Genomic DNA, 27,508 nt, shown 5'->3' with positions numbered 1-27,508 from the left:
AAAAAGATGTGAAAAGAACCAAGTACAGACAACTGTTTGCCCCATTGGTATAGTTTATTGATACAGTTTATTGTGTAATTATATTGGTATGTGGTGATAAAAGGCTTTCAGAGGTAGAAGACTCAGGCTAGAGACTTAAAAGTGGTACCATTTAAATCAGATAATTGAGCCTCTGTTTCCAAATCTATAAAACAGTGTTAAGATATAAAATATCCCATACAATTGTTGCAAAGTTTCGGTGAATGAATTTGAAAATATTTTGCAAACTGTAAAGCACCATGCCTATGTTGCTATCAATTTTTTGACTTGTTATTTTTATAGTGACAAAATTATTTCCTGATAGAGTATGAATTTACCTCTGTAGCAAAATCCACTATATATGCAGGATAGAAAAGTAAAAGATTTTTATAAATTGCCATGAAATGTCACAGGCTGATTTGCATTTTTGGGTGATTCTATACATTAATCACTGAGTAACCTTCAGTTTTCCAAATAAAGAATAAAGAGAGTGGTGATGACATTTGTAATCATCTACAGAGGAATTATTTAAATTCTTCACAGATGGAGAGATATCAAGGGTAAATCACACCCACATTTCTAATTTTAAGAAGCTTTGAGGGTGTTTGTGTATGGTAGGAAGTAAACCTTGTTTTGCGTAGAGAATTAATCATAAACTTTGCATACCACAATTCCAAATCCTCCAGATGAGTGTAGAGGGCTTTCAGACACCATCCCCTAAGGACTGAGAAATTCATAAAAGGAAAACAATGTTATGCTACATGTAATATACAAACTGAGCAAATTGGAGCAACTAGAATAGTGACCTTTCAAAGAAGATAAATTAGATTCTATATGCCTCAGAATTTAATGAGTCTTAGTGCTTTACAAAGGATGACATATGACACATATTCCTAATTCTAGTCTCACAAGAGTTAACTTTATTATTTCTAAACAAGATGAATAACTCACTTCTTTGGTCGACATAATTCCACCTAATATTCTCTGTAAACTAGCTCTGGGAATGCATGGGGACCAGTGCTTGAGAGTTTTAGTAAATGTTAAAGGTATCTGAGTAGTTGTCTAATGCTGCTTTAAAATGGTTTTAAGAGTTGGAACATGGTCACTGGGAAATACACAAGAAAATCTGATACTAAATGTGCTCTGAATTTTGAGATGAGTAACCCATGGAAGTATTCGCTGTGGGTTAACACCACATGACTAAAACCAGAGAGGCAACAAATGGCGTAGCCTTTTCTGGTCACCAAATCTAAATGATTTTATCTAACTGAGATTAAAAACATGTTTCTTGAAATATACTTTTTATAATTTCTGAAATACAAATATTTTCTTTATTTTTATTCCCATTTGCTTTGTAAGTAGTTCTAAATTAATATATTCTTAGTAACTCCTGAGTTCATGTGGATAATAATAGAAACACAAGTAAATAGTAAACACACCGATAAGCTCACTATTCATAACTGACAATTACCACTTGTCACGTTCAAATCTCATCATCCTGGGATGTTTTTTCTATGTTTCTTGCATCTTCTTCCTAAGATTTAATTTGAAAAAGGAAATGAAAATGTATTTAATGCCAGATAAATCCCACCACCAGGGAACAAAAAGAAGATTCATTTTTAAAAGACTCCTGGAGGCCAGGCGTGGTGGCTCACGCCTGTAATCTCAGTGCTTTGGAAGGTCAAGGCAGTCGGATCACAAAGTCAGGAGATTGAGACCATTCTGGCTAACATGGTGAAACTCCTTCTCTACTAAAAATACAAAAAATTAGCCAGGCATGGTGGCACGTGCCTGTAGTCCCAGATACTTGGAAAGCTAAGGCAGGAGAATTGCTTGAACCCAGGAGGCAGAGGGTGCAGTGAGCCGAGGTTGCGCCACTGCATTCCAGCCTGGACAACAGAGCGAGACTCCGTCTTAAAAAAAAAGACTCCAGGAAATCATTTTTGTTACCATGTTTATAGCAACATAATAGTGAAATAGGCAAATGCATTTAGTCACATAATTTGGTTTTCTTGGGCCACTGCTTTCTTTCCTGTGGGAGTGGGAGAAGGTACAAGCAGGAGAGACATGATGCCTTTGGAGTGCTCTGTTACCTTCAGTTTTGTAAGGCTCCTGGCTCCACTGACCAGATTATGCTGATAGCTAAGAGATAGGGGACTAATTTTCTATTTTGTGCCTGTCCTGGCCAAGATGGAAAATTAAGCCTGCTGTTGAAGAAGACCAGAAAGTTGTTTATTGCAATATACCCAGACTTCCAGACTTTAGGATGTTATTTACCCTCCACCGTTAGGCAGCAGGAACTGAAGATGTTAAGAACGACTCTCGCCAACATCTGCTTTGTTATTCATTCATTCTGCCTGCCTCTTTAATTTGGGGTGATAGCTGCCTTAAGAACCTTTGGGTGCCATTCCTCTAAGTAATCAAATACTGTCCCATGGGGGACATTTCCTCTCTACAGCTGTTCTGTGTAAGGTCTCAACAGTATGCTACAACTGGCTGTATGCAAAACAATGCCTTGATGTCTCCCTCTCTCCTCGCTTTTGCAGCTGGCGCTACGTATATCTTTGGGAAAAGCGGTGGGCTCATCCTCTACACCTGGCCAGCCAATGACAGGCCCAGCACACGCTCTGACCGCCTTGCCGTGGGCTTCAGCACCACTGTGAAGGATGGCATCTTGGTCCGCATCGACAGTGCTCCAGGACTTGGTGACTTCCTCCAGCTTCACATAGTGAGTAGCGGGCCTTGGCCTGGATTTTCTTGTCTCACTGGTGGTCTGAGTTGGTGATTCAGGGAAATGCTGCAGAACAATCTAGATCAATATGGCAAAGATGCACATGCTTATAAAAATTGTTTTCAGATGTGAACCATCATGCTTATAGGGTTCCTGGGGGAAAAAATTTAAAAACTCTTTCTTCTTCATCATGTGTATAGAGAGGAAAAAGAAATTCATTCTTTGCAGGCTCCCTTCCCAACTGTGTGACTTGGCCTGTAGCAGAACATTTATCAGACTTCTAGGGTATATTTAAGAGATTTACCTGGTGTGGATCTTACCTGGCACAAGCAGCAAAGCCAAGTGGAACTTAACAATCTCCTAGGCTGGGATTTGGCAAACCTTCTGTAAAGAGACATAAAGTAAATATTTTGGACTCTGCAGGTCAGATAGTCTCTCTCAGAGCTACTTGGTTCTGCCTTTGTAATGTGAAAGCAGCCACAGACAATACATTTTTTTTAAATGCATGTGACTGTATTCCAATAAAAATGTATCTATAAAAACAAGCTGCAGGCCATAATTTAGTGACCCCTGTCTAGGCTTCAAACATCACTGTAGAGATGTCATAAATGTGTGATAACAACTGCGACCAGAGTGCCAGAGTGGGCGGGGCAAAAGAGAAACAGGACAGTGATCAAGAGTTGAGTAATTCATGTGTATTGCATAGTCAACATTTTGCTTTTGGTCTTGTACATATGCGCTTAATAGCACTGCACCCTCAATCCCTATAGATCATAAGAACACAGCAAAGCCTAAGAAATTAAAAATGATTTGGAAGAAAAAATTCTCTTGTTATAAGGATGGAAAATATTTTTACAGCAACAATTAACACATTTTATCACCTGTGCAGTCTGCAGTTAAGAAAGTAGGCTAAAGAGAGATATGATTCTCATCCATAAGTACCCAAAGTGCAGTCACCAAGAGCAAAGAGAGGAATTGTTCTCATTAGTTAGCAATGACAAGGCTAGAAAGAATGGATTTAATTTGGAGCAATAAGAATTTAGTTTAAATAGCAGGGGTAAAAGCAGTTAAGGAAAAAGATCAACTGGGGATTACTACCAACCTCCAAAAAGGAGGAAAAGGAACATTGGTTAGGAATCTCTGAATCAGAGTTTTGCTAATGTGCAGGTGTATAGAGAGAAGCAGAGGATACAGTTTCATTGCTGGTCTCTGGAGCTGGAGATGGCTGGCCGGAATCATGCAAGGCAAGCCCAGCTCCCACAGCAGTACACATGTCTGGCACTTGCTCTTCCAGCATACCTTGGAAATGAGAGCAGCTTGAAGTCCTAGGCTTGAGCTGGAAGTCGGTCTGACCCCAGTATAAGCCCAATCAGGGCCAGACTCTGCTTAGGAGCTTAGGGAAGAAGTGGTTAGACATGATCACCTTCAAAATGTGGTGAAGGAGTCTTGAATACAGTTGTGAACTTTTCAATTCTTTCTCAGATGCTTCAGGAGCCATATGGTGCTATGAGCCTGAGATAACACATTTTAAAATCTATGCCAAGGAACAAAAAGAAAGGCAGTGATACTTACTACACTTTGTCTTTATTTGGCCTCTAAGAACCACCATAATTTACAAAACTCTGTGAGATTTATGCTACATATAACTTAATGACTATTTCATGGCAGCTATAACTAGGCTATTATTACCAGCTCACTTGCATTTCCACAATGATTTATCTTCTTTTTTTGTTCATTGTGACTTCCTAAGAAAAATATGATTTGGCACAGACATGAGCATCTTTTTGAGTCAAATGATGTGCTACTGTTTTATCCATTCCTGCTCATTCTTGTTTTGTAGAACATCTCTACTTTTAAGAGAGAGATTTTCCTGTTTTCTGATGGTCAACTTGAAATCAGCAGTGTTTTAACAAAATTGTCATGCAGATTATGGTAACTGCTAGGAGGAACCAGAACATTCCAGTATATTATAATATGCCATTATAAAGTTCTGTCATTTCTTTAGGGTCTTTGAAAAGTGAATGCTCTAAACATACTTTGAGATTCATGTAACATCCATTTGTGTGTATTTATTAGTGTGTGTATTCTGTATAAGCATACCCATTAGATTTGACATGGTCTAATATTATTTTCTTTATATGAGCAAAATTACGAGACATTTTATATCAAAATATAAAGAGCCCCCTGGGTTACCGTAGACACTTGGGTGATACAGCCAATTGCTTCAACATTCTGTGAAAGTCCAACAGACTTTCCTTCAAATCTTAGATTAGGAAATGATGTCACTTGACCTTTCCAGAAAAAAATTAAAAAATATCCTATGCTGTGGAGAATCTGTGTGATTCTAGAGTGATCCTGACATGTTCATGGCACTCTCGAGCATGGGGCCCCTTCATGGGTCTAGCCATTTGAAACCATATTTTATGTCCTTACAGATTATCTCTTTGTCTGCTCTGAAGAAGGCAGGTTTCTTATCATACGTGAAAGTAAAGAAATCCAAGTAGAAGACTAAATGGCTTAATTATGAAACCAGCTTTTTGTTTTGGACATTTAAGTAGATGCATCAGGGAAATGAAGCCATAAATACTTATTAAGATACTTTTATAACTTTTACAATCTGTAAAAGGTGGTTCTGTTTGTTGAATGGTTTGTTTTCTTGTACTAAAGAAAATTATTCAAGAGAGAAAGAGCTTTGGGGCCACTAATGAAAGTGGAAGGGATTGAGCATAAGGTAGAAGATACTATTTCACCTTACAGTTTGCCTAGAAGAGAAACCTCCTGGGAAAAAAGAAAAAGTGATAGAGGACACAAGGGGGAGACGAAAGCAGGTTAACAGGTGGCTTACTCTTTTTTTTTTTTTTTTTTTTTTTTTTTGCTGCTATAACAGAATACTTAAGATTTGGTATTTTATAAGGAATGTAAATTAATTTCTTACAGTTCTGGAGGCTGGGAAGTCTAAGATCAAGGTGCTGGCAGGTTTAGTGTCTTATGAGGGCCCAGTCTCCACCTCTAAGGTGAGCACTACATTCTCAGAAGGGGAGGAACCCCATGTTGTCACATGACAGAAGAGAAGAAAGGGTGAACCCACTCTTCCAAGCCCTTTTTAGTATATCATTAACCTATTCACGAAGGCAGAGCCCTCACGACCTAAACATCTCCCAAAGGCCATCCCTCCCAACACTGCTGCATTGGTGATCAAGTTTCCAGCACATGGAATTTTGGGAGGCACATTCAGAACATAGCAGCAGAAAAAATTCCAGGGATAAGGGAAGAGGACAGGGCTCTGCCTACCGATGTGCTTCAATAAGGGATTACATGGGGGCAAAGCTTCATTCTTTGGATATGAGTGTTCATTATAAAATAACAACAACAAAAACCTAAAGTACTTTGATGCTCCTTCTGAGTGGTGGGCAAGCTAGTAAAGTTGGTCAAAAACAAAGTACAAACTCTAAAATTAGGCAGTGGAATGTGTGTGTGTGTGAGAGAGAGAGAGAGAGAGTGAGAGACAGAATGTGTGTGTGTGTGTGAGAGAGAGAGAGAGAGACTGTGTGTGTGTGTGTGAGAGAGAGAGACTCTGTATGTGTGTGTGTGTTGGGGAGAAGGAGAAGACAAAGAAGGCTTGTATTTTTTTTAACTTTCAAAGAAGACAATTCCTAGAAATTCCTGAAGCGTTTTGAGCAACATCAACATTGTCATTGGAATATTTCCTTTTTACTCCCAAGTGGACTTATTTAAAGGAAGAGAAAATGCTCTTCCAAGAACACTAGAGAGCCTGACCCTGGGGTAAGCATCCACTCTAGAATAGCCCCAGGGCACGAGTGGCAAATAGGCTTCATCTTGCCCGCAAGTTCTCAGTGCCTCACTCTCTCTCTCTTCAAGCTTTACACCAGGAAGGTTTGTGAGAACAGCGAGCAAATCCACACGTGGGAGATCTAGCTTCCATTAGTCATGTCTGCCACATGTGCAGAAGTGAGGTTCTGTGAACGTGCGCTGCACATTCATCACATCTGCTCTAAGCTCCACACTATCCCTCTGCACATGCTCCAATTTTCCCATTTCTTCTCCTTTGTTATCCTGAAATCCCTACATATTAAAATTTCTTTGGAAAAGTGGTATCTTAAGCTCATGTTGCACTGCAAGTCCTGGAATGATTTATTAATTCATTTAAAGTAGTCACTCTTATTGTCATACTTCTTATACCAGGCTAAAGTCAGCTCCTGTGACAGAATTTAAGTTTTGATAGGAGAGTTGGACAGAAAGGAGGAAAAGTGGCCATGGCTAGTTTGGTGATGTGCAATGTTGTGTGAGATGGTAGAAATGAATGGGAAAACTTGGACAAAATGAAGGCATTTGTGTCCTAGATTGAATTGGAGCAAAGGAAGAAAGGGTCACCAAGATGATGGAGTGCTATGAGCATTTTTTTTTTTTATAATATATGTATTTTAAATTCAGGGGTACGAGTGCAGGGTTGCAGGTTTGTTACGTAGGTAAACTCATGTCATGGGGGTTTGTTGTACAGATTATTTCATCAGCCAGGTATTAAGCTTAGTACCCAGTAGTTATTTTTCCTGATCCTCTCCCTCTTTCTACCTTCCACCCTCCCAAAGGCCCCAGTGTGTGTTGTTCTCCTCTATGTGTCAATGTGTTCTCATCATTTAGCTTCCACTTATAAGGGAGAACATGCAGTATTTGGTTTTCTGTTCCTGTGTTACTTTGCTAAAGATTATGGCCTCCAGCTCCATCCATGCCCCTGCAAAGAACATGATCTCATTCTTTTTTATGGCTGAAGAGCACATTTTTTCTTTTTCATGATTTGCTTAGATTGTCTTTCATTCTGGCCAAGGGAGCAGAGGCTTTTATTTCTCTTGTTACTTTCTTTTAAACCTAAAGTCTTCCCACTTAACTGGGCCTTATGAAAGTTGAATAGGTTTTGAGAGAAAGTGTTGACCAACACAAGCATTTGGTCATTTAAAAAAATCAGAGAGGGCCAGGAGATAATAATTATTTAGAAATTGCTTGCTTCAAATTAGCTAATATTTCTTTGTTTTTGATTCACATTCCATGATGCAATGTTTTCTGAATGAATTATAGACTGTTATATTAATAAAATTGTGAATTAGGCATGTTTGAAAAAGGCAAAGAGATCTTTGTTGAAGTATATGCATGAAATGAGATTCTATAAAGGGCAGGTGTCTTAGGGTAGAGGAATTTTTTTAAATCCATTTCAAATATTAATTTCCCTCCATTGAAATGAATTGTTGAGGAATTAAAGCTCAATTGTGGAGAAAAGCTACCGTCACTTGCAAGTGACATCTGCCTATTGACTCCACATCTAGGCTTTATGGACTGGTGTCATGTTACACTCACCTTCATTTATACAACAGGGAAAAAACTGAATAGGACTAGAGAAGAGGTTAGCATGAAGTGCTTGTTATTACTATCATGAAACTCTTGACAACCTCCCTTCACCATCTACAAAATAGAAGGTCGGGGAGAACTGGGCAATAATTAGCTTCCCCTTATGTAGTTAATGCTGAGTGTAAAAAAGACATCCTATTAATTTCTTTCTCCCTGTATGTAATTTACAGTAAATCCTCTTGGATTCATTTTTTAATTATGACCTTTCAGGAACAGTGAAAATTTATGTGTTAAAGCATCTGTTTTGTTTGACAAGAATCTATAACCTTCCCCAACTATTTCCTTCCTGACGTAAAATGTAGATTCTTACATATACAAGGATGAGGGGCAGACAAAGAACTGCTGTCCAGACTGGCCCCCATTTCATGGTGGCAAAGTGTTCTCCTTCCAAAAACTGGAACTTTGAAAACAGATTCATAATATTCTATCAGTGTCATATTTGGGGAAATTGGATATTTATTAGTTTTCATTTGTATAGTATTGTTTTTACATAATTTATAGCACCCAATGAGAGTCCCGTAGAATAAATGGAAGTAGAGCTGAATGATGATGAATGGTCTGTTCCTCCCATCTGTTGCATTTACAAATTGCCAGCCTGGATGCTTCATTTGGGCTGTCTCTATGTGGGATATTTACAGTAAACCATCAGCATCTGCTGGGATAGTCCTTAGTAAGGTTAGGTGGCTGTTAGCTTAGATTCATCTCTGGGTTTGGCCAGTGACAGAATTGGATTTGAGTCAGGAACTATATTTGGGGAACTCTCGAAGAATGTGGTGTTTTTGAGACTGGTAACGCAAATAAAAAAGGAAAAAACAAGAAAACAACAGAGGTATCCAACAGATGCAATTTCGTTTCCCATAGAGTGCTGTGCACTGCAGGTTGACTCCGTATTTCCTTCCATCGCTATTTGCTCTTAGTGAAAAAGGCCTCTTTGGGTTTTCTGGGCTTAGGAGTTTTTCCAGATCATTAGCCACTTATATGGAGAGGACCTGCTGGGCATTGTCTCTCCAGCTTTCAGCTTAGCCGTGCTATCCCAGCAGAGTCAGAGAAGAAGGTGGCAGAAGGGAGTGGAAGTCACGATTGGATGCAGTGACTGCTTATGTAACCTGGACCAGAGGCAGCTATCTGCAGGGGAGCTGGTGTGTGTTTTCTCAGATCTCTATTATTCCCATGCTATTTCCATCTAAATCTGTTTACCTTGATTCCACACGTGGTTTTGAGAGATAGCAAGCCATAGTAGAAAGATGTGCTTAATTTGAAACAAACAAACAAAAAGATTGGATTTGAGTTCCATTTCGGTCAATGAGCTATAACACTTTCAGCAAGTCATTCTACTACTTGGAGCTTCAGCTTCCTCTTCTTATAAATTGGCATAAAATATTATGTTGCAGGGTTTTCTCAAAGATCAAATGAAATAAAGTATTTAGAAGCAGTTCATTATCAGCAAAACACTGCACTAATGTAGGATGGTAGTTTTCCTAATAAAATGGGTGCTGTAAAGGTGATGACTGCATTAGAGAAGCATATATAGAAGGAAAGTTTAATTATTTGTGGAAGTCTGCAGGGACTTTTGAGGCAAAATTTTTAAATTTCTGTTTCATCTGATCAAATGTCAAATTTATGAATTAACCAGATTCACAGTGAAGATTTTTGGAGCATCTCTTTAGCATACAGTGAAGAAGCAGGTTACCTCTGAGGGAATTTAGGTCATGACCTTGGTTAGGTCAATAGGATAAGTGACCCTATAGCCTCCTTGGTGTCTCATTACGTTGCACTGTGTCTCTATCCCTGTTACAAGATGATAATGCATTGTGTTTCTGTTCTCTTTAGTATAAGCTTCCAAAGGGCTCTAGACTCAGCAGTGAAATTGTCACCTGCCTTGCCCTGAAGTTTATTATTTAATTGTATTGACCATGGGAAATGGAAATATGCCACTTCACATGAAAACAGGGAAAGAAGAGGAGAAGGAATAAAGGGAAAGAGGAGAAGAGGAGGAAGAAGGAGGAGAATAAGGAAAATAAAAGAACTAGAAGAAGATGACAATAACCATGATCATCACTACCAACAATAGAAGTGGTAGCAGCAGGAAAGCAAAACCTTTCTAGATAGGCCTAGTATCAAAATGGTTTTAGACTCTCCTTGGGTACCAGATTAAGTCACAATGGGCTTGGTCATATACTCGAGGACAGAGCCCCCACAAAACGTTGCTAGAACCAAAGCCCTAATGGAGGTACAGCCAGACTGCGGGGTGCTAAGTAGGTCTCACCACCAAGTAAACTGGAAACCTAAAATCAGAAATACAAACAGAAATACTTCATAGATTTGGATTCCCCAAAACATGAAGGAAAAGTGAATTATAAATTTACTGTGGAAGTGAAATGTACAATAATGCAATCATAAAAATCAAGTTGACAAAGTGTGTGGAAAATAGTTTATGACTGATAGGAAATTATGAGAAGGAAAAGCCAAATGGCTATGTCTTTCTCATTTATGGTTCATACAAGAGCCCTTAGACTGTTAGTTAATAACAGTTATGTTTCAGAATCCTCAATGCATACAAATATGAATTTTGAAAAACTAAGGTGAAGAGAATTTAGATCCTGAGCATCATTCATTATATATATATGAATTGAGTTTTTATTATGTGTTAGGAAAAGTTCTATGTGTTGAGGGTACTGTGACCAACCTTGGCTTGCATAACATGAACAGGCTTGAAAGGCCATGGCAATTACAAAAACAAGAAATTAGGTTTTCTACTCATTATGAGGTGATGTATATACAACTCTTGCAAAACTCCTGGTATATAGTGAGCTTTCAATCATAGATAGATTTTGATATTATTGGTACTCAAAGATTTTTCTTCAACTAACTCATTTTAACTCAAAAGATTGTTATATTTTGTTTTCCTAAGCAGTGAATAAACTTTAATCAGGCCTCTGAAATTTGAAATGAAGCAATATAAAATTCTAAGGAGCTGGGATGTATGTTACTGATTTAAAGACAGCTGGGTGGCATATATACTGGGTGATTGCAGTTATCAAGCTAGCTGAATAAGTTCTGAATAGCAGAAGCTTTTTAGATATATGAATCTAAAATGCAACAAGCAAGGCAAACTCTAAGTGCCATCACATGAGTGCTGGGGCTCACAGGACTTAATGGCAAGCCTCCCTTAACACCATCAGTTGGATGGATTATCTCATTGACCCACCGCTTACACTGCTACTCGTCATTACTCCTGGGGTATTGTTCAGTGCAACAGTGCAAGAAATAACTCATTGATTCCTGAAGCGATAGATGATGGATTTTAGATCCCTAGCTGTATTCAGAAGGCATAGGAGCTCAGTGTATTGATGGGGAAATTCATTAGCCACCCACTCCACAGAATCAGTTTCTTAGATCCTGGTGCTGTCATTGCTGCTGTTGCAACTTGTTAGTGTTTCAGGGACAGATGTCAGAGGAAACTGTATAACTGCATTAGCCTCACAGATAGTACTGACAGCCAGACCTGTCATTTCCTGGCCTGCGATGACACCTCTGGAGCCTAGAATCACTTACAGACATTTAGATAGGCCCTGTTGATCCGACCAAGCTAACCTTCATCCTGAAATCAGTTCATACTCAGGATGACAGGAAATGAGTTGTCTTTAAGGCTCATATTCTGTTTTTGAGTCCTTAGTTAACCTCTTATAGTTCAGTTTATTTTTCCTCCTCCATTTCTGTAAAATGGCAGGTAATTTAATGGCATAGATTATGACTTCCTACATTTACTTGGGAGCATGTGTTTCAGAGATCACCTTATATTGGTACCATTACTATCACTTTCTGCTAATATTGATTGACAGAATACCAGGTACCAGGCACTGTGCAAGAACTATGTTTACACTGTCTTATAATGAGCTCACAACCACTCAGTGAGGTAGTAGTCACTTTTAATATCCTCATTTTATAATTGAGGCAACTAAAGTTTAAAGAAGCTAAAGCTTCTACTAATAAACAGCCGAATGGACTTTCAAATGCAATTCTGACCCTTAATTAGTATTAGACTCCTAATGAAAGTTTTAGAGGAGAAAGCATAGTGGTAATAATTTTAATTCAATTCATACTTATGAAATAGCAATTTACTTGGGATTGTTAGAGATGTGAAGAAAGTTAACATCTAGTGGGGAACGGGTAAATGAAAATCATACGTACGAATCTTTTTAAAAACAGAATTAGTTATATACCAAGAAGGTAAAAATATTGCTGGTTGCTGAGATTTTTTTTTTAATGTACATAGATGGGATGGGACAGGTTTTGACTAGTGGAACCTGAAGAAAGAGCACATATGATGATGATACCAGCATGAGTGTCGTATCGAAGGAAATAGGGGATGCATTCTCATGAATTCGATTGGATCAGAATGAATGGCATTAGAAAAAAGGCAGGTCATATGGATTAGCACAATTAACATATGATTTAGAGTCAGTTGGTCTCTGATTCAAGGTCTGGTTCTGCCTCCAACTAGTTATGTAGCCTCGGATGAATTATTTGACTGCTCCATAAAATGCAGATGGCGATAATGCCAATTTGTAGCTCTGTGAATATTTATAACCTATGGAAAAATGCCCAGTGAATTATCTGGTTCATAGTGAACATTCCATTAATGATAGCCATGTTCTTGAGTTTCCTTTGGTTTTCTTCCCAGGCACTTTAGGGACATAGTGTAGAAGATTTGAATTTTATACCAACGATAGATTGTTCCTGAAAGCAAGGGGAAGACATTTAAAGATTTTTTAGAAAAAAGATGAAATGCCCAGCACTTAATTTTTAGGGAGATTATTTTGGCTCTGTTAAAAGAATGTTTTTCAGTGAGTTCAAGGAAAACAGCAGGGTCTTGAGTAAGTGTTTCTAGAGAAACGTTTTTAAAGACTTATTCTATGATGATGAATATAGGAAGGTAATGAGTATAAAAGCAAAGAACAGTTCAGAGATTGAATCAGCAGGTGTTGTCAGCTGTTTGGATTAAAAAGGAGAGAAGTGAGGAATGTCTAGATTGGGAAGGTTGTGATTTCATTACCAAAAACCAAATAGGGGACAGATAAGTAAAACAGATAAGAGTTTGACTTAGTGACGCAAAACATAAGGCATCCAAGAGCCAGGCTGTTGAGATTTCCAATTGGAAATGCATGATGAACTCACAAGAGAGGTAAGGGCTAGAGGTGGGGACCTAGAGAATTCACGGCTTGGCAGTGACAGTGGAAGTTTTAAGGAGTGCTAATGTCTCAAGGGAAATGAATAGGAACTTGAGAACTATGTACATATTTACAAGATAAAAGAGGAAAGGGAAGAAAATGAAAAAGGAAAGGCTAAAGGGTAGGGGCCCTATATGGTGAAGTATTACAGAAATCTAAACAATTGAGAGACTTCCAAACACAAGTTGTTCCAGAGCTGTTTTTCCCATGCCTGTTAGGCCTCTTTCATCTGAAATCAGTTTATAGAGATGTCTTCTTCATCTTTATTGGTATTTATTATGACATATAATCTTTGCCATTTCAGTCCTCTTACCAGTATTCTGCATTTATTCTCTGTCATGGGCATTATTAACTTTAAGCCAGAGGACCCAGCATCTGCTCCTAGAGAGCTACCACCAATTAACAGTTACCCTGTGTAAATGGTAGAGATGTAGCTCCTATGCTGCCGCCCTCATAGTATTGTGGGAAAAATCCGATGCCAGAATGGAAGTGAACATGCCCTGTCATCATTGAAAAGTCCTACAAAACAAATAAGGTCGTTTTTATATCAATATTGGTATACCTACCACTCAGCAGAGCTCTTGGTACCTAAGGAGATGGTGATTGGAGACCTGGAAATGAAGACCAAAGAGAGGCTGAGATGGTTGTAGTTTCCAATAGGAAGGTTAGCAACCAGGCAATTGGCAGATCAGAGCCCAAATGTGAATGGCTCAACTGCTGAACCCTGTAAGCTGCTGTGGTTCTCAAATGATGTCCTTATCTGGTTCATCTCTCAGCTCTTGGCATCTCACCTTTTGGAGCTTCAGTTTGGAAAGGGAAATATGGATTTAAATCATACCGCAGTTTCCTAAAGAGAACAAATCCCCTGATCCTGGTGATCATGTGCAATGAGGCATGGAATCTGATTACCCTTATCATTATTTTAATTTGGATAACTACAAACGTTACTAATGGTTATGAAATTATCTAGCCCTTTATTAAATGCAGAACGCAGTACTTAGGTTACTAAACCCTTTTGAAAATAACTCTGCTGGTTGACTTTTCATGGCTAAAAACCCATATTCTTATCTGATGGAGTGTATATTTTTGTAATCACTTCTGCATTTGCTGTTTTTTTTTTTTTTTTAATTGTCCAGGCAGTATATTAGCCATTTTGTGTATATCAGCCCCTTTAGTACTGACAACACTGTTTAACTAGTGGCATTACCTCTATTTTATGAAGTAAAAGATAAAGACTAAGAGGATTAAGTAACCATTTGTTAAAGATGTTAAGGAAAGGAAAGAGGACTTAATCATTGATATGTTTGATTCCAGTGTCACAGATATAGATATATACTGCTTTTCATAGTTTTCTATTCAATATAATATAATATATACGTAACATATGTTGGGTGTGTTGAATTTATCAGAACCTGTAATGTTTATTTAAATCCATAGTTAAGAATGACAAACAGGAATAGAGAATAGAACACAGAATTTTCGCTAAAGCAGCATACATAACTTAAAATAAGTCACTTTCTTTTTGGATTCAAAGAAACTTATTTTACATTACATTTGTTTGCTTCCCAGTATTTGTTTGTTTTTCTCAATGACATTAAGGCACCAAATTACCCCAAGCCACTTTCTTAAATACTCCTATGCAAAATGAAAGGCTTGGCCTGGAAACTAATCTGAGGTTTTGAATGCAGTGTAGTAGAATAAGTGTTTTAGAGGTAACTTTAGTTCCCAAAATCTCAATAAAAACACTTCCAAATTTAGTGTATGGAAGAAAAGATTATTGGATAAATGCATTCTCGTCTTTCAGTGTATGATAAATGCCATATCAGAAGTCCTCAAATACTCTTGCTTAAAAACATAAATGATCTCAAATAACACAAAAAACCATTTATTCCTAGTGGAGTCAGTATTTAATTTTCTATATTTGTAATTTAAATCCAGATTAGTCTTCACAGCGACCACAGCCTGTCATTCCTTGGTCTGTTAGTTTCTAATGTCTAGCAGCAGAGTACAGTAAATACTTGAAAGGTAGACCTTCACACTGAAAATCACATGTATTGAAGTGGGAGCAGATTCCATTTAATTTGCCCCTTACTTGATGCCTAATTCCTGAGGTTAACAGGCTTTCATGTTTGCTACTTAGAACAGCAGTACTGGAGCTGGTTTTGTTGCGTGGCTAAACAGCAAAGCTTAAATTCAATACTGGAGTGTGCAAGAGGAAAATGAGTTTTGGTGTGATGTGTGAATGACGTGGTTTTCCAAAATACCATGAATGCACAATGAATGATCCACAAAGCACAGACACCTCTTAAAAGAAGACAAAAATCTCCCTCACGTTTAGTCGAGAAAAGATACTGGAGTGTATAGCAAAAACTGTAACATGATGCACTTAGTTTTAGGTAAGATGCAGGTGGGAAGAATAGAATTTCCAAGTTAAAATTAGCCAGGCCAGCAGAAATGAGTAACTTACTGTTATGGTTTGGATCTGTGTCCCCATCCAAATGTCATGTTCAATTGTAATCCCCAGTATTGGAGGTGGGCCTTGGAGGGAGGTTGTTGCATCATGGGAGTGGTTTTTAATGGTTTAGCACCATCCCCCTTGTGCTGTTCTTATGATAGAGTTCTCATAAGATATGGTTGTGTAAAAGTGTGTAGCACCTTCCGCCTCTCTCTCTTCCTCTTGCTCCAGCCATGTAAGATGTGCCAGCTTCCCCTTTGCCTCCTGCCATGATTGTAAGTTTCCTGAGGCCTCCCCAGCCATGCTTCCTATATACCCTATGGAACCATGAGCCAATTAAATTACTCATTCTCAGGTATTTCTTTATATCAATGCCAGAAAGGACTAATACACTTACTTTTGTGAAAACAATTTTTCACTTAACCACCTCCCACTATTCTGTCAAGTGTAGTTCTAAGTGCTTGAGATCCAAGAGTGAAAAAGAGAGACAAACTCCCTGTCCTCTTGGTACTTACTTTCTAGTCAGGGAGTCCTTAATAGGTACAAGCAATCAGAACTTGAATTTGCAGAATTTTGTGAAAATGTGCTATCATATATATTTTGTTAATTAACTAGTTAACAGGCTGGGAGGATCTCTCCTTCAAACTTTTGTTTTCATCTTTGTATTTTTCTTTGTTTCCCAAATTTCCGCTTTAATCTCTTTCATTGTAATATACTCATGAGTCACTTAATGAGGAGGATATGTTCTGAGAAATGCACTGCCAGGCAATCTTATTGTTGTGTGAACATCATAGAGTGTACTTACACAAACCTAGATGTTATACCCTACTACACTCCTAGTTATATGGTATAGCCTATTGCATCTAGGCTATAAACCTGCACAGCATGTTCCTGTGGTGAATACTGTAGGCAATTGTAATGCAATGGTATGTGTGTAGCTAAACATGTCTAAACAAAAAAGCAGAGTAAAAATATAGTATTATAATCTTATTGGACTGTAACAACCCAGTGGGTTCTGTTTGTCCACTGCCCAGATGGAGCCAATTTATCAAGACAGGTGAATTGCAGTAGAGAAAGAGTTTAATACACATAGAGCTGGCTAAACAGGAGACCAAAGTTTCATTATTACTCAAATCAGTCTCCTTGAAAATTTGGAGGCGAGGGTTTTTCCAAGACAGTTTGGCAGGTAGGGGTCTGGGGGATGGGTGCTGCTGATTGGTTAGGGATGCAATTATGGGATGTGGAAAATGGTCCTCATGCACTGAGTCTGCTTCTGGGTGGGGCCACAGAACTGGTTGAGTCGAGTTGTGGGCCCAGGTGGGGGACACCTGGTTGTCAGAAATGCAAAAGCCCAAAATGACATCTCAAAAAGGCCAATCTTAGCTGCTACAATTAGGGATGTTCATTATAGGAGTAAGTGGGAAAGTTGCAAATCTTGTGGCCTCTGGAATAATGGCTGGTAATTATTTAACTCTGCCTGCATCTTAGCATAATTCAGGTGTCTCTCATCCTCTTAACCTGGTGGCTTTCATTAGTTTTACAAAGCAGTTTAGCTTTTGTAAATGGTTATTATCATTTAAACTCTAAATTTCTCCCAAAGTTAGCTAGCTTGGCCCATGCCCAGGAATGACCAAGGTCAAAGAAGTTTGGAGGTTAAAGGCAAGATGGAGTTGGTTAGATCAGGTCTCTTTCACTGTCATAATTTCTCACTGTTAAGTGTTTTCCAACAGCAGTTTCAGGACCACCTTCATATACTCAGTCCGTCATTGACCAAAATGTCACTATGTTGCTCATGATTGTAATCAAAAAAGCACAAAGAGCTCTCTCACTATCTGGTTCTATTGCTACCACCCTGACAACCACTCTAGTTTGTTTTCAACACCAAAAGGAAATAACAAAAAAATGACATCTTCACCCTCAATTCTAGTTTCTTTTTTCTTGAAGTGACTATGGCCATTTCTATTATTTCATTTTGAAATTGTGCAGAATTCCTTCTGAACATCCATCTACATTTCACAGACAACAAATTGCCAAAAGCACCTAAACATCACTAACCTAGGGTAAAAAAAACAAAAAAAACAAATCAACCAAATGAAAACCCACCCTCTCTGGTGGACAGACTGCACTGTTTTTGGTAAAGACTTTGCAAGCCTGCCTAGACTGGATGACTGTCTATTGCCCTAGCACTTCCCTTCCTACCCCCAGGTATTTACAAGATCACCCCTTATGGTAACAGTATTAGTACAAATGAGGTTTTTCCCTTTACTTAACGGAATGCTAGAAGAAACAGAATGGAACCACATGTTCCCTTTGATTCACACCCAAACACTGCAAAACACAGAGAATTCGCTTCCTTTTTCAAGCTGTGTGTGCACATTAAACACATGCAAACATTGGACCGAAATACAGACACAGTAACTCAGCCCTAGGGGAAAACTATAGAAGTTTTTTTATTTTGTTTCTCTAAATCTCAATCTTTTATTTAAGCTAGGTCTTTGCAGAGATTCAAAGAATGATATTTTGTAATGGTTCTCCAAAGAGCAGTTAGCTGTGTCTCATCCAAATTTGTGTATTCACCTTATCATAACAGATACTGTTCTGGAACTGGGAACTTAGCATTAGCTCTCTTCTTAGAAATGACTATTAATTTTTAATAAAAAGAATAAAAAACACATTACATAATGGATATAAGAGAACATAGATGTCATGATAGGAATATTCTCCCTGTGTTTCCATGAATTGCTTATTTGTTAAAAAGTGTTTGGTATAAATAAGGCCAGTGGTGTCCCAGCACTTTGGGAGGCCAAGGCAGGAGGATTACTTGAGGTGAGGTGTTTGGTATAAACAGTATATTAACAAAGAATTCTCCTATGGTATAAGCCCTAACTCTAGCAGGAAGATCAAATTTCTCTTTGAGGTATGCAGTCTGAGCTCCAGTGACTCTCTGCAAGAGAACAGCTGATATTGTCACATTGTGAGTCATAGTGACTCCCAAGGATGTATTTGTGTGGATGTGATTGGTCAGAAGGCTTTGTGTGCACTATGACATCTTTATGCTGCAGATGCCAAGATCACAGGATCCACACAGAGCAGTTCATTTCACACAGTGGGAAGTGTGTGTGTGTATGTGTGTGTGTATGTGTGTGTGTATGTGTGTGTGTGTGTGTGTGTATCTTTTAAAAAACCTAAACAGAACAACACTGTTCTGTGGACTCAAACTCTACAGCTAACCACCAAGGGCCATCTTATAAATGTAGACATTGAATTGCTAAAATTTGAAAACACAGCCACTCCTATTCATACTCTACCATCTGGAAATAAACCCTAAGTCACTGTGGGTGTCCATATGGAAGTCACTGATGTGCTTCCTTTTATCTTCAGGGTAGTTCAAGGTTCGATTCCCTCCTAGGGAGATTTTCTGTTGTTCCCATTGATCCAGCTGTGCTGTCCCCACTGGTCATGAACCAGATCAGTACCTGGAGATTCCTGAGCATATGCAGGGCAGCTGCATGAGAGCATCTAAAATAGAGTCATTCCCATTGCCCCAGCACATCCTTCCTTCCTGCATTCCTGGGAGAAAAGAGCAGAAACAAAGGCTTTTCTTTCTCCTCTCTTTTGGGTGTTTGGTGATTTGCATACAGAAGTTAACTCACTTCATCCACTGGATTCCAATCATCCCATTCCCGGTTCCTGATCTTAGAGTACAGCGTGCTTCTTGCCTTCCCCTTGTCAATGTAAGGGCTTTAGAAAACGTGCCCAGCTGGTATTCTTTAAACCTCCTCCAATGCACAAATATATTTTTAAATGCAGATATTTCATATACAAGTTGACATGTCTAGTTTCTTTTTGCAAATCGGAAGGTTTAACTCTCCTGGGCCAGTGTTATTCATAGCATTGGTCAACTGGAGTTCAGGAGCCATTGCCATGTTTATGGACATTCTTTTAAGCCCTGCAATCTCCACCCACTCCCTGTCACTTCACTCAGCTTCATCCATCTGCCTGACCCCTGGAGACATTTGGTTTTGTGCTTTCTCTCACACAGAACTTGTGTTCACAATTTGGGGTCACACCTTCACCTATTATATGTAAACAGCACTCCAGAACGTTTTCAAAGTCACAGCTATTTTTGGTATTTAGTTTTGAAGAGGTTAGAAGTTGACTTTTACATTACTGTCTTAAAGGAATATATTTGCCTACTCAGAAACATTTGGGGCCCACATATTCAGATCTTTTGTACATAGAATTTGCTGTGTAGCATAACACATTGAATGATTTTGACTCAGTAGCTCAACTTATTTTTGTGTTCTTTTAAGATCTTTCATATTGAGTGTGGAATTGTAATTTATTGATGAATATTTTATTGTCTTTTCTGAGAAAAGTTGGTTATTCTTAAAATATGACATTACATATAATATTCATGTTTCCTATATTTTAATGTATAATTTTACAATATTGGTGTGTTATTTTTATTTATTTTTTTGGTTGTTCTCTAATTAGGGGTCTTTATATGAATCTCTGATTACTTAGCAGTTCTCTGAAGGGGGCAATCTTTCAGAGGTGCATTTAAGAGCTCTGAATTCTGGTAAGAATATTAAGGAACACCATTTTTAATCTTTGCTTTTTATTCCAGGGGTTTGGACTGTCTGTGTCAAAATACTTCAAATGCTTCCTCTAGGGATTGCTTTGCCTGTTTCATCCTTCAGAGAGTAAAGAATTTCTTCTCCCCACCACCCCCCAACTCCTGAAAATTTCAACTAAATTTTTTTCTTCCATTGCTTTAGGTCATTGCTTCAAGTTATATCATCTTCTGAGACTATGAATAATTCTTTCCCTTCAATTATGTTGTTACCTTGAAGGTATTTATAGGCTGTGATCAAGTCCCCTGGAGTCATTGCTTTGCCAGACTTTATAAATTTAACTCTCACCACCTCTCCTCACATGCTTTATCTTCCAGCCTTTGTAGCACTCCTTTTGTGTGAGTGCGTGCCTATCTGTGTAGCTTCTCTGATATTTTAATATCCTTCCTAAACTAGGGAGGTCAGAATAGCACATCATATCCCAGGTATCACTGTGAGTATCAGATTTTAGAGAGGGAAATCAAGGGAGAGGATTACCTTGAAATTGAACTTAATCTATTTTGTGACTCAGAAAAATAGACAAAATGGTAGAAAAAGCTAACGGGGCACTGTCAACATGTTTTCATGTATTTTAACATACTGTTAGAACAATCCTGGAAGCTTAAGGGGGAAATGGTGATTTTTCTCAGAGAGAATTTTGGCTTCCATTTGATGCTTGAACCTGTCCTTTAGAGTAAGATTTTCTTTACAAATCCAGGCTTCAAATACGGCTATGTAATAAGATGGGTTTTTTTTTTCCATAGTACACGAGCTCTTAAACCTGTATTATTGTTATTGTTATTAATATTAATATTATTAGACCTGTCTTTGTGGCTTGGAATTAAGAAACATCATTAAACATTGAATTTTACAATGAAGAAAACCAATTGCCATGTAAACCGTCTTGCTGCTAGCTTTAAGTTCGAGTCCAGGTCCTTCTGCATTTCGTCAATACAGTAAATTGAGTAACAGCCTCTGAGGGCCCTGCAAAGAGCCAAGGCCCAATTTAACTCCCTAGTGCCAGGGTCTTCAAATGTTTTTGGTTGTCTACACATACTAGAAAAAAATTAACTCCGCACCAATTAAAAAAATATATATGTATGTAGTATACACACATTGCTTATATTGTCACACATAGAGAAACATCAGGCATTTTAAAACATAAAATTAGATACACAGATGTCCCAGTATTATTCCCTGAATTCCTGTGAGCCAACCTTGGCACCCCTGTGGATGCCCACCCCACCTTGGAGACCACCTTGGAGTCCCGCTCTGGTGGGAACACCGTGGTGACAAACAGAGCCGTCAACCTCAGCAGTTCCCAGGAGGAAGCCCAGTATGAATGGTTATGTACTGCAGAGCCCGTAAGATAATATTTAGTTCAAACACTCATTTTAGATATGAAGATATGGAGGTGCAGTGACTTACCTACCTAAGGTTACAGAGTTGGATAATGAGAAAGATGGGTGTAAAATACCAGCCTTCTAATTTATCAGATTTCAACGCATGCAGAAAATACCTAGTGTTCCGTTTTAGCTGGAACATCAGGAAAATGGGGACTGAGCTCCTGAATGAATGATAAAGAAGGAGAGGGTGAATCAATGACCAGCGTGAAATATTGTTTGCCTAAGTAATCTCTACTCTTTTGTGCCCCCTTCTGTTAAATTATCTTTACAGGTTCTCTTTCACTCTCTCTCTCCCACACACACCCCAAGATAAAATCCAAAGCTTCTGATTCAATAGCAAACATCTTCAGCAAGAAGAGCAAAGGTTCTGGAGCCAGATTGCCTGGGTTCAAATCCTGACCCTATCACTGAATAGCAGACTTTAGGCAAATTACTTCTCCATGACTCAGTTTCCTCATCAGTTGAAATTGGGGATAAAAAAAGTTCCATATGAGTTGATGTGAGCATTAAATGACACCTGTAAAGCCCTCGGCTCACTGCCTGATCCCACGCTAATGGTCCTTTTTATGTTAGCTGTTATTATTATTTTATTCTAATTCCTCCTGAAAGCTTAAGCACAGTCTGTCATATCATTGCATTGCATTTCATTCTGTAAAGTGTTCCTGTGCTACACAGTGAAAGGCATTTTCCCACCCACTTTACAAAAACATACACTGAGGTCTGTGTTTAGGGTCAAAATCAGTCCTGAATCCCAGGACAGACTCCCAGTTCAGTGTCCCAGATCAAACTGCATTTACTTTCAAGATGAAAATTACTACTCAAAACCCTATGTAGCTGAGCAGAAACACGGATTCCATGGTTTCCTTTTTCTTCTTGTTCCCAAAGCAAAGCATCTCCTCTCTGTGCATGGGGCATCTGTCCCTCCAGAAGTCTACCCAGTCTGAGAATAATGGCAGCTGTAGAGTTACAGGGGTATCTGTTCATCTGTCTGAACTCTCAGTTGTGTGAGAGCCTGTGTTACAACCTTAGTAGCTTCTGCACCTAACTAGCTTTTCCCACTCCCTTGGAGTGTTTCCATTTTCTCCAGCTTTCAGTATCAAGCAAGGAGTGTTATTAAATGATAAGGGACTTGCTGGCTGGTTGTATATTATGAGAGGCTGAGAAACAATGAGTGTTACAACACATTATATGGCATGTTAGCTATGATTTTGGGAACTTCATATACAGAGCACATCATGCAACAGGACTGCATCTGGGATACTGCCTCCCTCCCCCGGAGGGTTATTAATGGGCCTTCATACCTGGGAGGACAGATTACCATGCCTGGGAGATGTGATAGAGATACATCACTGATCGTAGCAGCTGTGTTACACATATGAGGCAAGCTCCATGCTCCAGAGACAAAAGTGAAGTAGAATTTGCTGCAGTCACCTTACCTGAAATAGGTCATCTTAAAACTGGTCACCCATGGACACTGATTGGCAATTGGTTTGAACAGAGAAAGAGTGTTCTGAGCTGAGTATCAGAAGACCTGTGTTTCATTTCTAGCTCTGCCATCACAGAGCTATAGGGTCTTGATGAAGAGCTACTTAACTTGTGACAGTTTTTTTTTTTTATATGAGAAAAATGGGAACTACATATGTCTTACTTATCACAAGAGATTGCAGCTCAAATACCTCTTCTTCCAAGGTAGTAGGGTGGCAACAAGGGTGTGTGTGTGTTTTCTGATGATAAAGGAAATACAAGAATATTTTGAAGCAAAAGAAGGAGCCAGTACAAAGGCAGAAATTAACAATGCATGGGAGCAGAAGTGGATAAAATTAACCAAGCTGGGGCAAAAGAAGGCAGGGAAGGGTGAGAGAAAAACAACAGTAGATGGTTTAATGTCATCACCACCAGAACAAATGCTGGTGATGACATGATGCTGGTGATGATTTGGAGCTCTTCCTATGGAGCAAGAAAGAATGCAAGAATTGGATCATTGACCAGAAACTCTGAGGAGGAAATTAAAGAAAATTCATATCTAAGTGTCTTAAACTTCTCAGTAAAAAAATTTTAAAATCATTAATCAACAGGGGCAAAGTAGATTTAGGGACTTGAAGGAAGTATAAGATTTTTAGAATGATTTCTTTGGAGGATCCCAAAATAAGTCAACAAGGCATCTTTTCAATGTTATCTTGATCTCGGAATCAGAACAACTTGGGTTTCAACCTAGCTCTCTCTTTTTTCCTTCTAGAGTACCCTTAAGCAGATAGATGCCCATCCCTTACTCATCAGTACTTTAAGGTTATAATCTATATGTTGTAGGCATGTTATGAAAATTAAATATGATCACATATGCAGTGTGCATAACACCATGTTTGGCACATAGTAGCCTGTCATTATTTTGGAAAAGTGGACATAGTGAAAGAGAATGCATAAAACATATACGATTGTTAAATAACAGTGTCCAATTTAGAAGCTGGGTTGTGTTGGCCTATCTGCTTGTACCAAGATTAAATAATATTCTTTACAAGTGTCCACACCCTTTTCCTTCCAAGGTATATCTTCAGCCCCAGTGCTCTCATGGCTTATATTTTCTCCTCTCCTGCTTTCCTACCTGCTTATATAATGAACTGCATAGAGGAAGTGATTCTTCAAGGATGTATAATGTGTTTCCTCTGCTCCTGAATTGGTGCCAATAGCACACCAGTCCAATTGGGTGGCCCTCAAGGCACGCCTTGCTTCTGGCTGAGAAGGAAAACATCTTTGTGGAGTTTACACAGGTATACCAAGTAATTGAGCATTTGTATTAGTATGGAACCACCTACTACAGACACCGGGCTCATTTCACTCAAAGGATAGCCTAGAATAAGCATGAAGGACCTCCTTTCAGAGTCTTGTTTTTGTAAAGCCCTTCTTGGATTTCCTCTTTATTATACTTTACATAATTGATTTCCTCTTTATTATATTTTACAAATGTAAACATCTATGGAAATGAGTTGGAGTGTAGGCGATAATTAACCTCGAAGGGAGGAAAACCCTTTACCAGAAGCAAATAGATACCCCTTCAAATATCTGGTAATTTCTGTTTCATTAGAAAGCTCCAAGTGAGGTACAAACTCAATTCAAATATTCTGTGAGAATAAAAACAGGCTTATACCCAAAAGATAGGCAATAACAAATGCTGGTGGTGATGTGGAGAAAAGGGAACCCCTGAACACTGTTGGTTGGAATGTAAATTAGTACAGTCACTATAGAGAACAGTTTGGAGGTTCCTCAAAAACTAAAAAATTGAGCTACCATCTGATCTATCAATCCCACTGCTTGGTAAATACCCAAAAGAAAGAAACTCAGTATATCAAAGAGGTGTCTTCAGTCCTATGTTTGTTGCAGCACTGTTCACAATAGCTAATGAATGGAAACAACGTAAGTGTCCATTAACAGATGAATGGATAAAGAAAATGTGGTACATATACACAATGGAGTACTATTCAGTAATAAAAAAAGAATAAGATCCAGTCATTTGCAATGATTGGCTGGAACTAGAGAACATTATGTTAAGTGAAATAAGCCAAGCACAGACAGACAAATATCATATGTTCTTATATATTTGTGGGATCTGAAAATCAAAACAATTGAACTCATGGGCATAGAGAATAGAAGGATGGTTACCAGAGGCTGGGAAGGGAAGTGGGGGTTGGGGGAGGTGGGGGTGGTTAATGAGTACAAAAAAAAAAAATAGAAAGAATGAATAAGAACTTTTTGATAGCACAAAAGGATGACTATAGTCAATAATAACTCATCTGTACATTTTAAAATAAAGAGTGTAATTGGATGGTTTGCAACTCAATGGATAAGTGTTTGAGGGAGATGGATACTGCATTCTTCATGATGTGATTATTGCACATTGCATGCCTGTATCAAAGCATCTCACATACTTCATAAATATATACACCTACTATGTACTCACAAATTAAAAAAAAGAATGAAAACATCCTTCAAATGATGTGCTATTTTGTTACTAAAAATAACTATTACTTAACAAGCATTGGCTGAGTGCCAGGGTGATATGTATGTGAGTATGTGTGTATGTGTTTTGTTTTGTTTTTCCTCCTATAGCTCCCTGGAAGATTGCAAAGATAGGAACTATTGTCCTGATTTTTCAAGTTAGAATCCAAAATTTAGTGAGGTTAAGTGACTTGCCACCATGCTTGCTGCTCACAAGTAGCTGAGGCAAAATTTGAATCCAGTTTGCCTAGAGCCAAAGCCCAGGTTCTTTCTTCTAACTGGGATTTCCTGATGCCTATACAATCTGCTCAGTGAATCACTCAGCCTCCATGTTTTTCTATTCTATGGCACCCTTGTATCACACTAGCCACTAGAGTGGAAAGTGATAAGATGAAATCAAGAGATTGTCTTACAGCTTCTCCATTCACATGTCTTAAATGATTTCTACCTTTACTAACAAGAGAGAAATCCAGGTACGTTCTGGGGAAACCATTGGTGCTTAGTTGGTAAAAATCTTGAGACTTATATCTTACTAGCAGAACCTCAACATTTTTCCAAAGAGGCACTAATGTGCCTTGTAAAGAAATGACATTTTTGTCTCAAAAAAAAAAAAAAAGAAAGAAAGAAATGGCTCTTTTTCACCCTAAAATAAAAAAGTGCATGTGTGTGTATGTGTGTATGAGAGAAAGAGAGAGAGAAAGAATGAATCTATCTCCAAATACCAATGAGCAAATACCAATGAGCAAAGTGTTGCCAATTAGTGGCAAGACTTTCCACAGAATATATAATTTGGTTTAGGCAGGGCAATCTCCTTTGTATGAAGTAAATACTAAATTCAGTTACAGTATATGTAAGCGTTAAGAAGAATCTTACTCTGTTTAAATATTACTTCTTCCAATTTGTTTTGCTATTTAAAAAATCATTTTAAAGTTACAAATGTCTCTAGAGGACAATTCTCTGACAAACATAACCAACTGGCAATTACAAATTATAATTGTGACTCAGACCAATACTAAGTGAGCACCTTCCTGCTTTCTGATAGATGAATGCCTTGAAGTTGTTAGTTAGCACATACTGAACTAGAAAGCTCACGTGAGGAAGGTACCACTCTTTTTATGTTATTGTTAAATTTGCTTGGCCAAATCAGAATGAATATCCAGAATTCTCAACTCTTGAGTTAGTGGGTATCCAAACTCCAAAAAAATTAACTAAAATTTTAGTTTAAATTTTAATACTGAGAAAAATAGTTGATTAGCTAGAAAAATCACCCTAAACATAATTATATACATCAGTAAGTCAAGGAAAAACTTAAATTTGTCAATAGGTCCCTATTCTCCAGGGCTGTCTTTTCAAAGTGACTTTGCAACATATTCAGTTTTAATGCTAATGTATCATTCTCTCTTTTTTTGCTGGGTGGGGGAGCAGGGTCTCACTCTGTTGCCCAGGCTGGAGTGCAGTGGCCCGATCTCGACTCACTGAAACCCCTGTCACCTGGTTCAAGTGATTCTCCTGCCTCAGCCTCTTGAGTAGCTGGGATTACAGACACGCACTACCATGCCCAGCTAACTTTTGTGGTTTTAGTAAAGATGGGTTTTTGCCACATTGGCCAGGCTGATCTCAAACTCCTGACCTCAAGTGATGCA

General features: G+C 38.4%; 1 protein-coding gene across 6 annotated transcripts in view; it reads left to right on the top strand.

Moving 5' to 3' along the window:
* LOC117069250 (neurexin-3-beta) overlaps positions 1-27,508 on the top strand; it is a 1,234,533-nt gene that overhangs the window by 834,020 nt on the left and 373,005 nt on the right. For all 6 annotated transcript variants that reach the window (XM_033187257.1, XM_033187253.1, XM_033187258.1 and 3 more), the window contains one exon: positions 2,565-2,746. In XM_033187257.1, coding sequence (XP_033043148.1) covers positions 2,565-2,746 — 182 coding nt within the window. The remainder of the gene's footprint in view (positions 1-2,564; positions 2,747-27,508) is intronic.

The sequence above is a fragment of the Trachypithecus francoisi genome, unplaced genomic scaffold (genome assembly GCF_009764315.1).
Source record: "Trachypithecus francoisi isolate TF-2019V2 unplaced genomic scaffold, Tfra_2.0 Lachesis_group3, whole genome shotgun sequence".
Lineage (NCBI taxonomy): Eukaryota > Metazoa > Chordata > Mammalia > Primates > Cercopithecidae > Trachypithecus > Trachypithecus francoisi.
The sequence above is the reverse complement of the archived record's forward strand: the minus strand, read 5'-3'. Positions and strand labels throughout refer to the sequence as shown.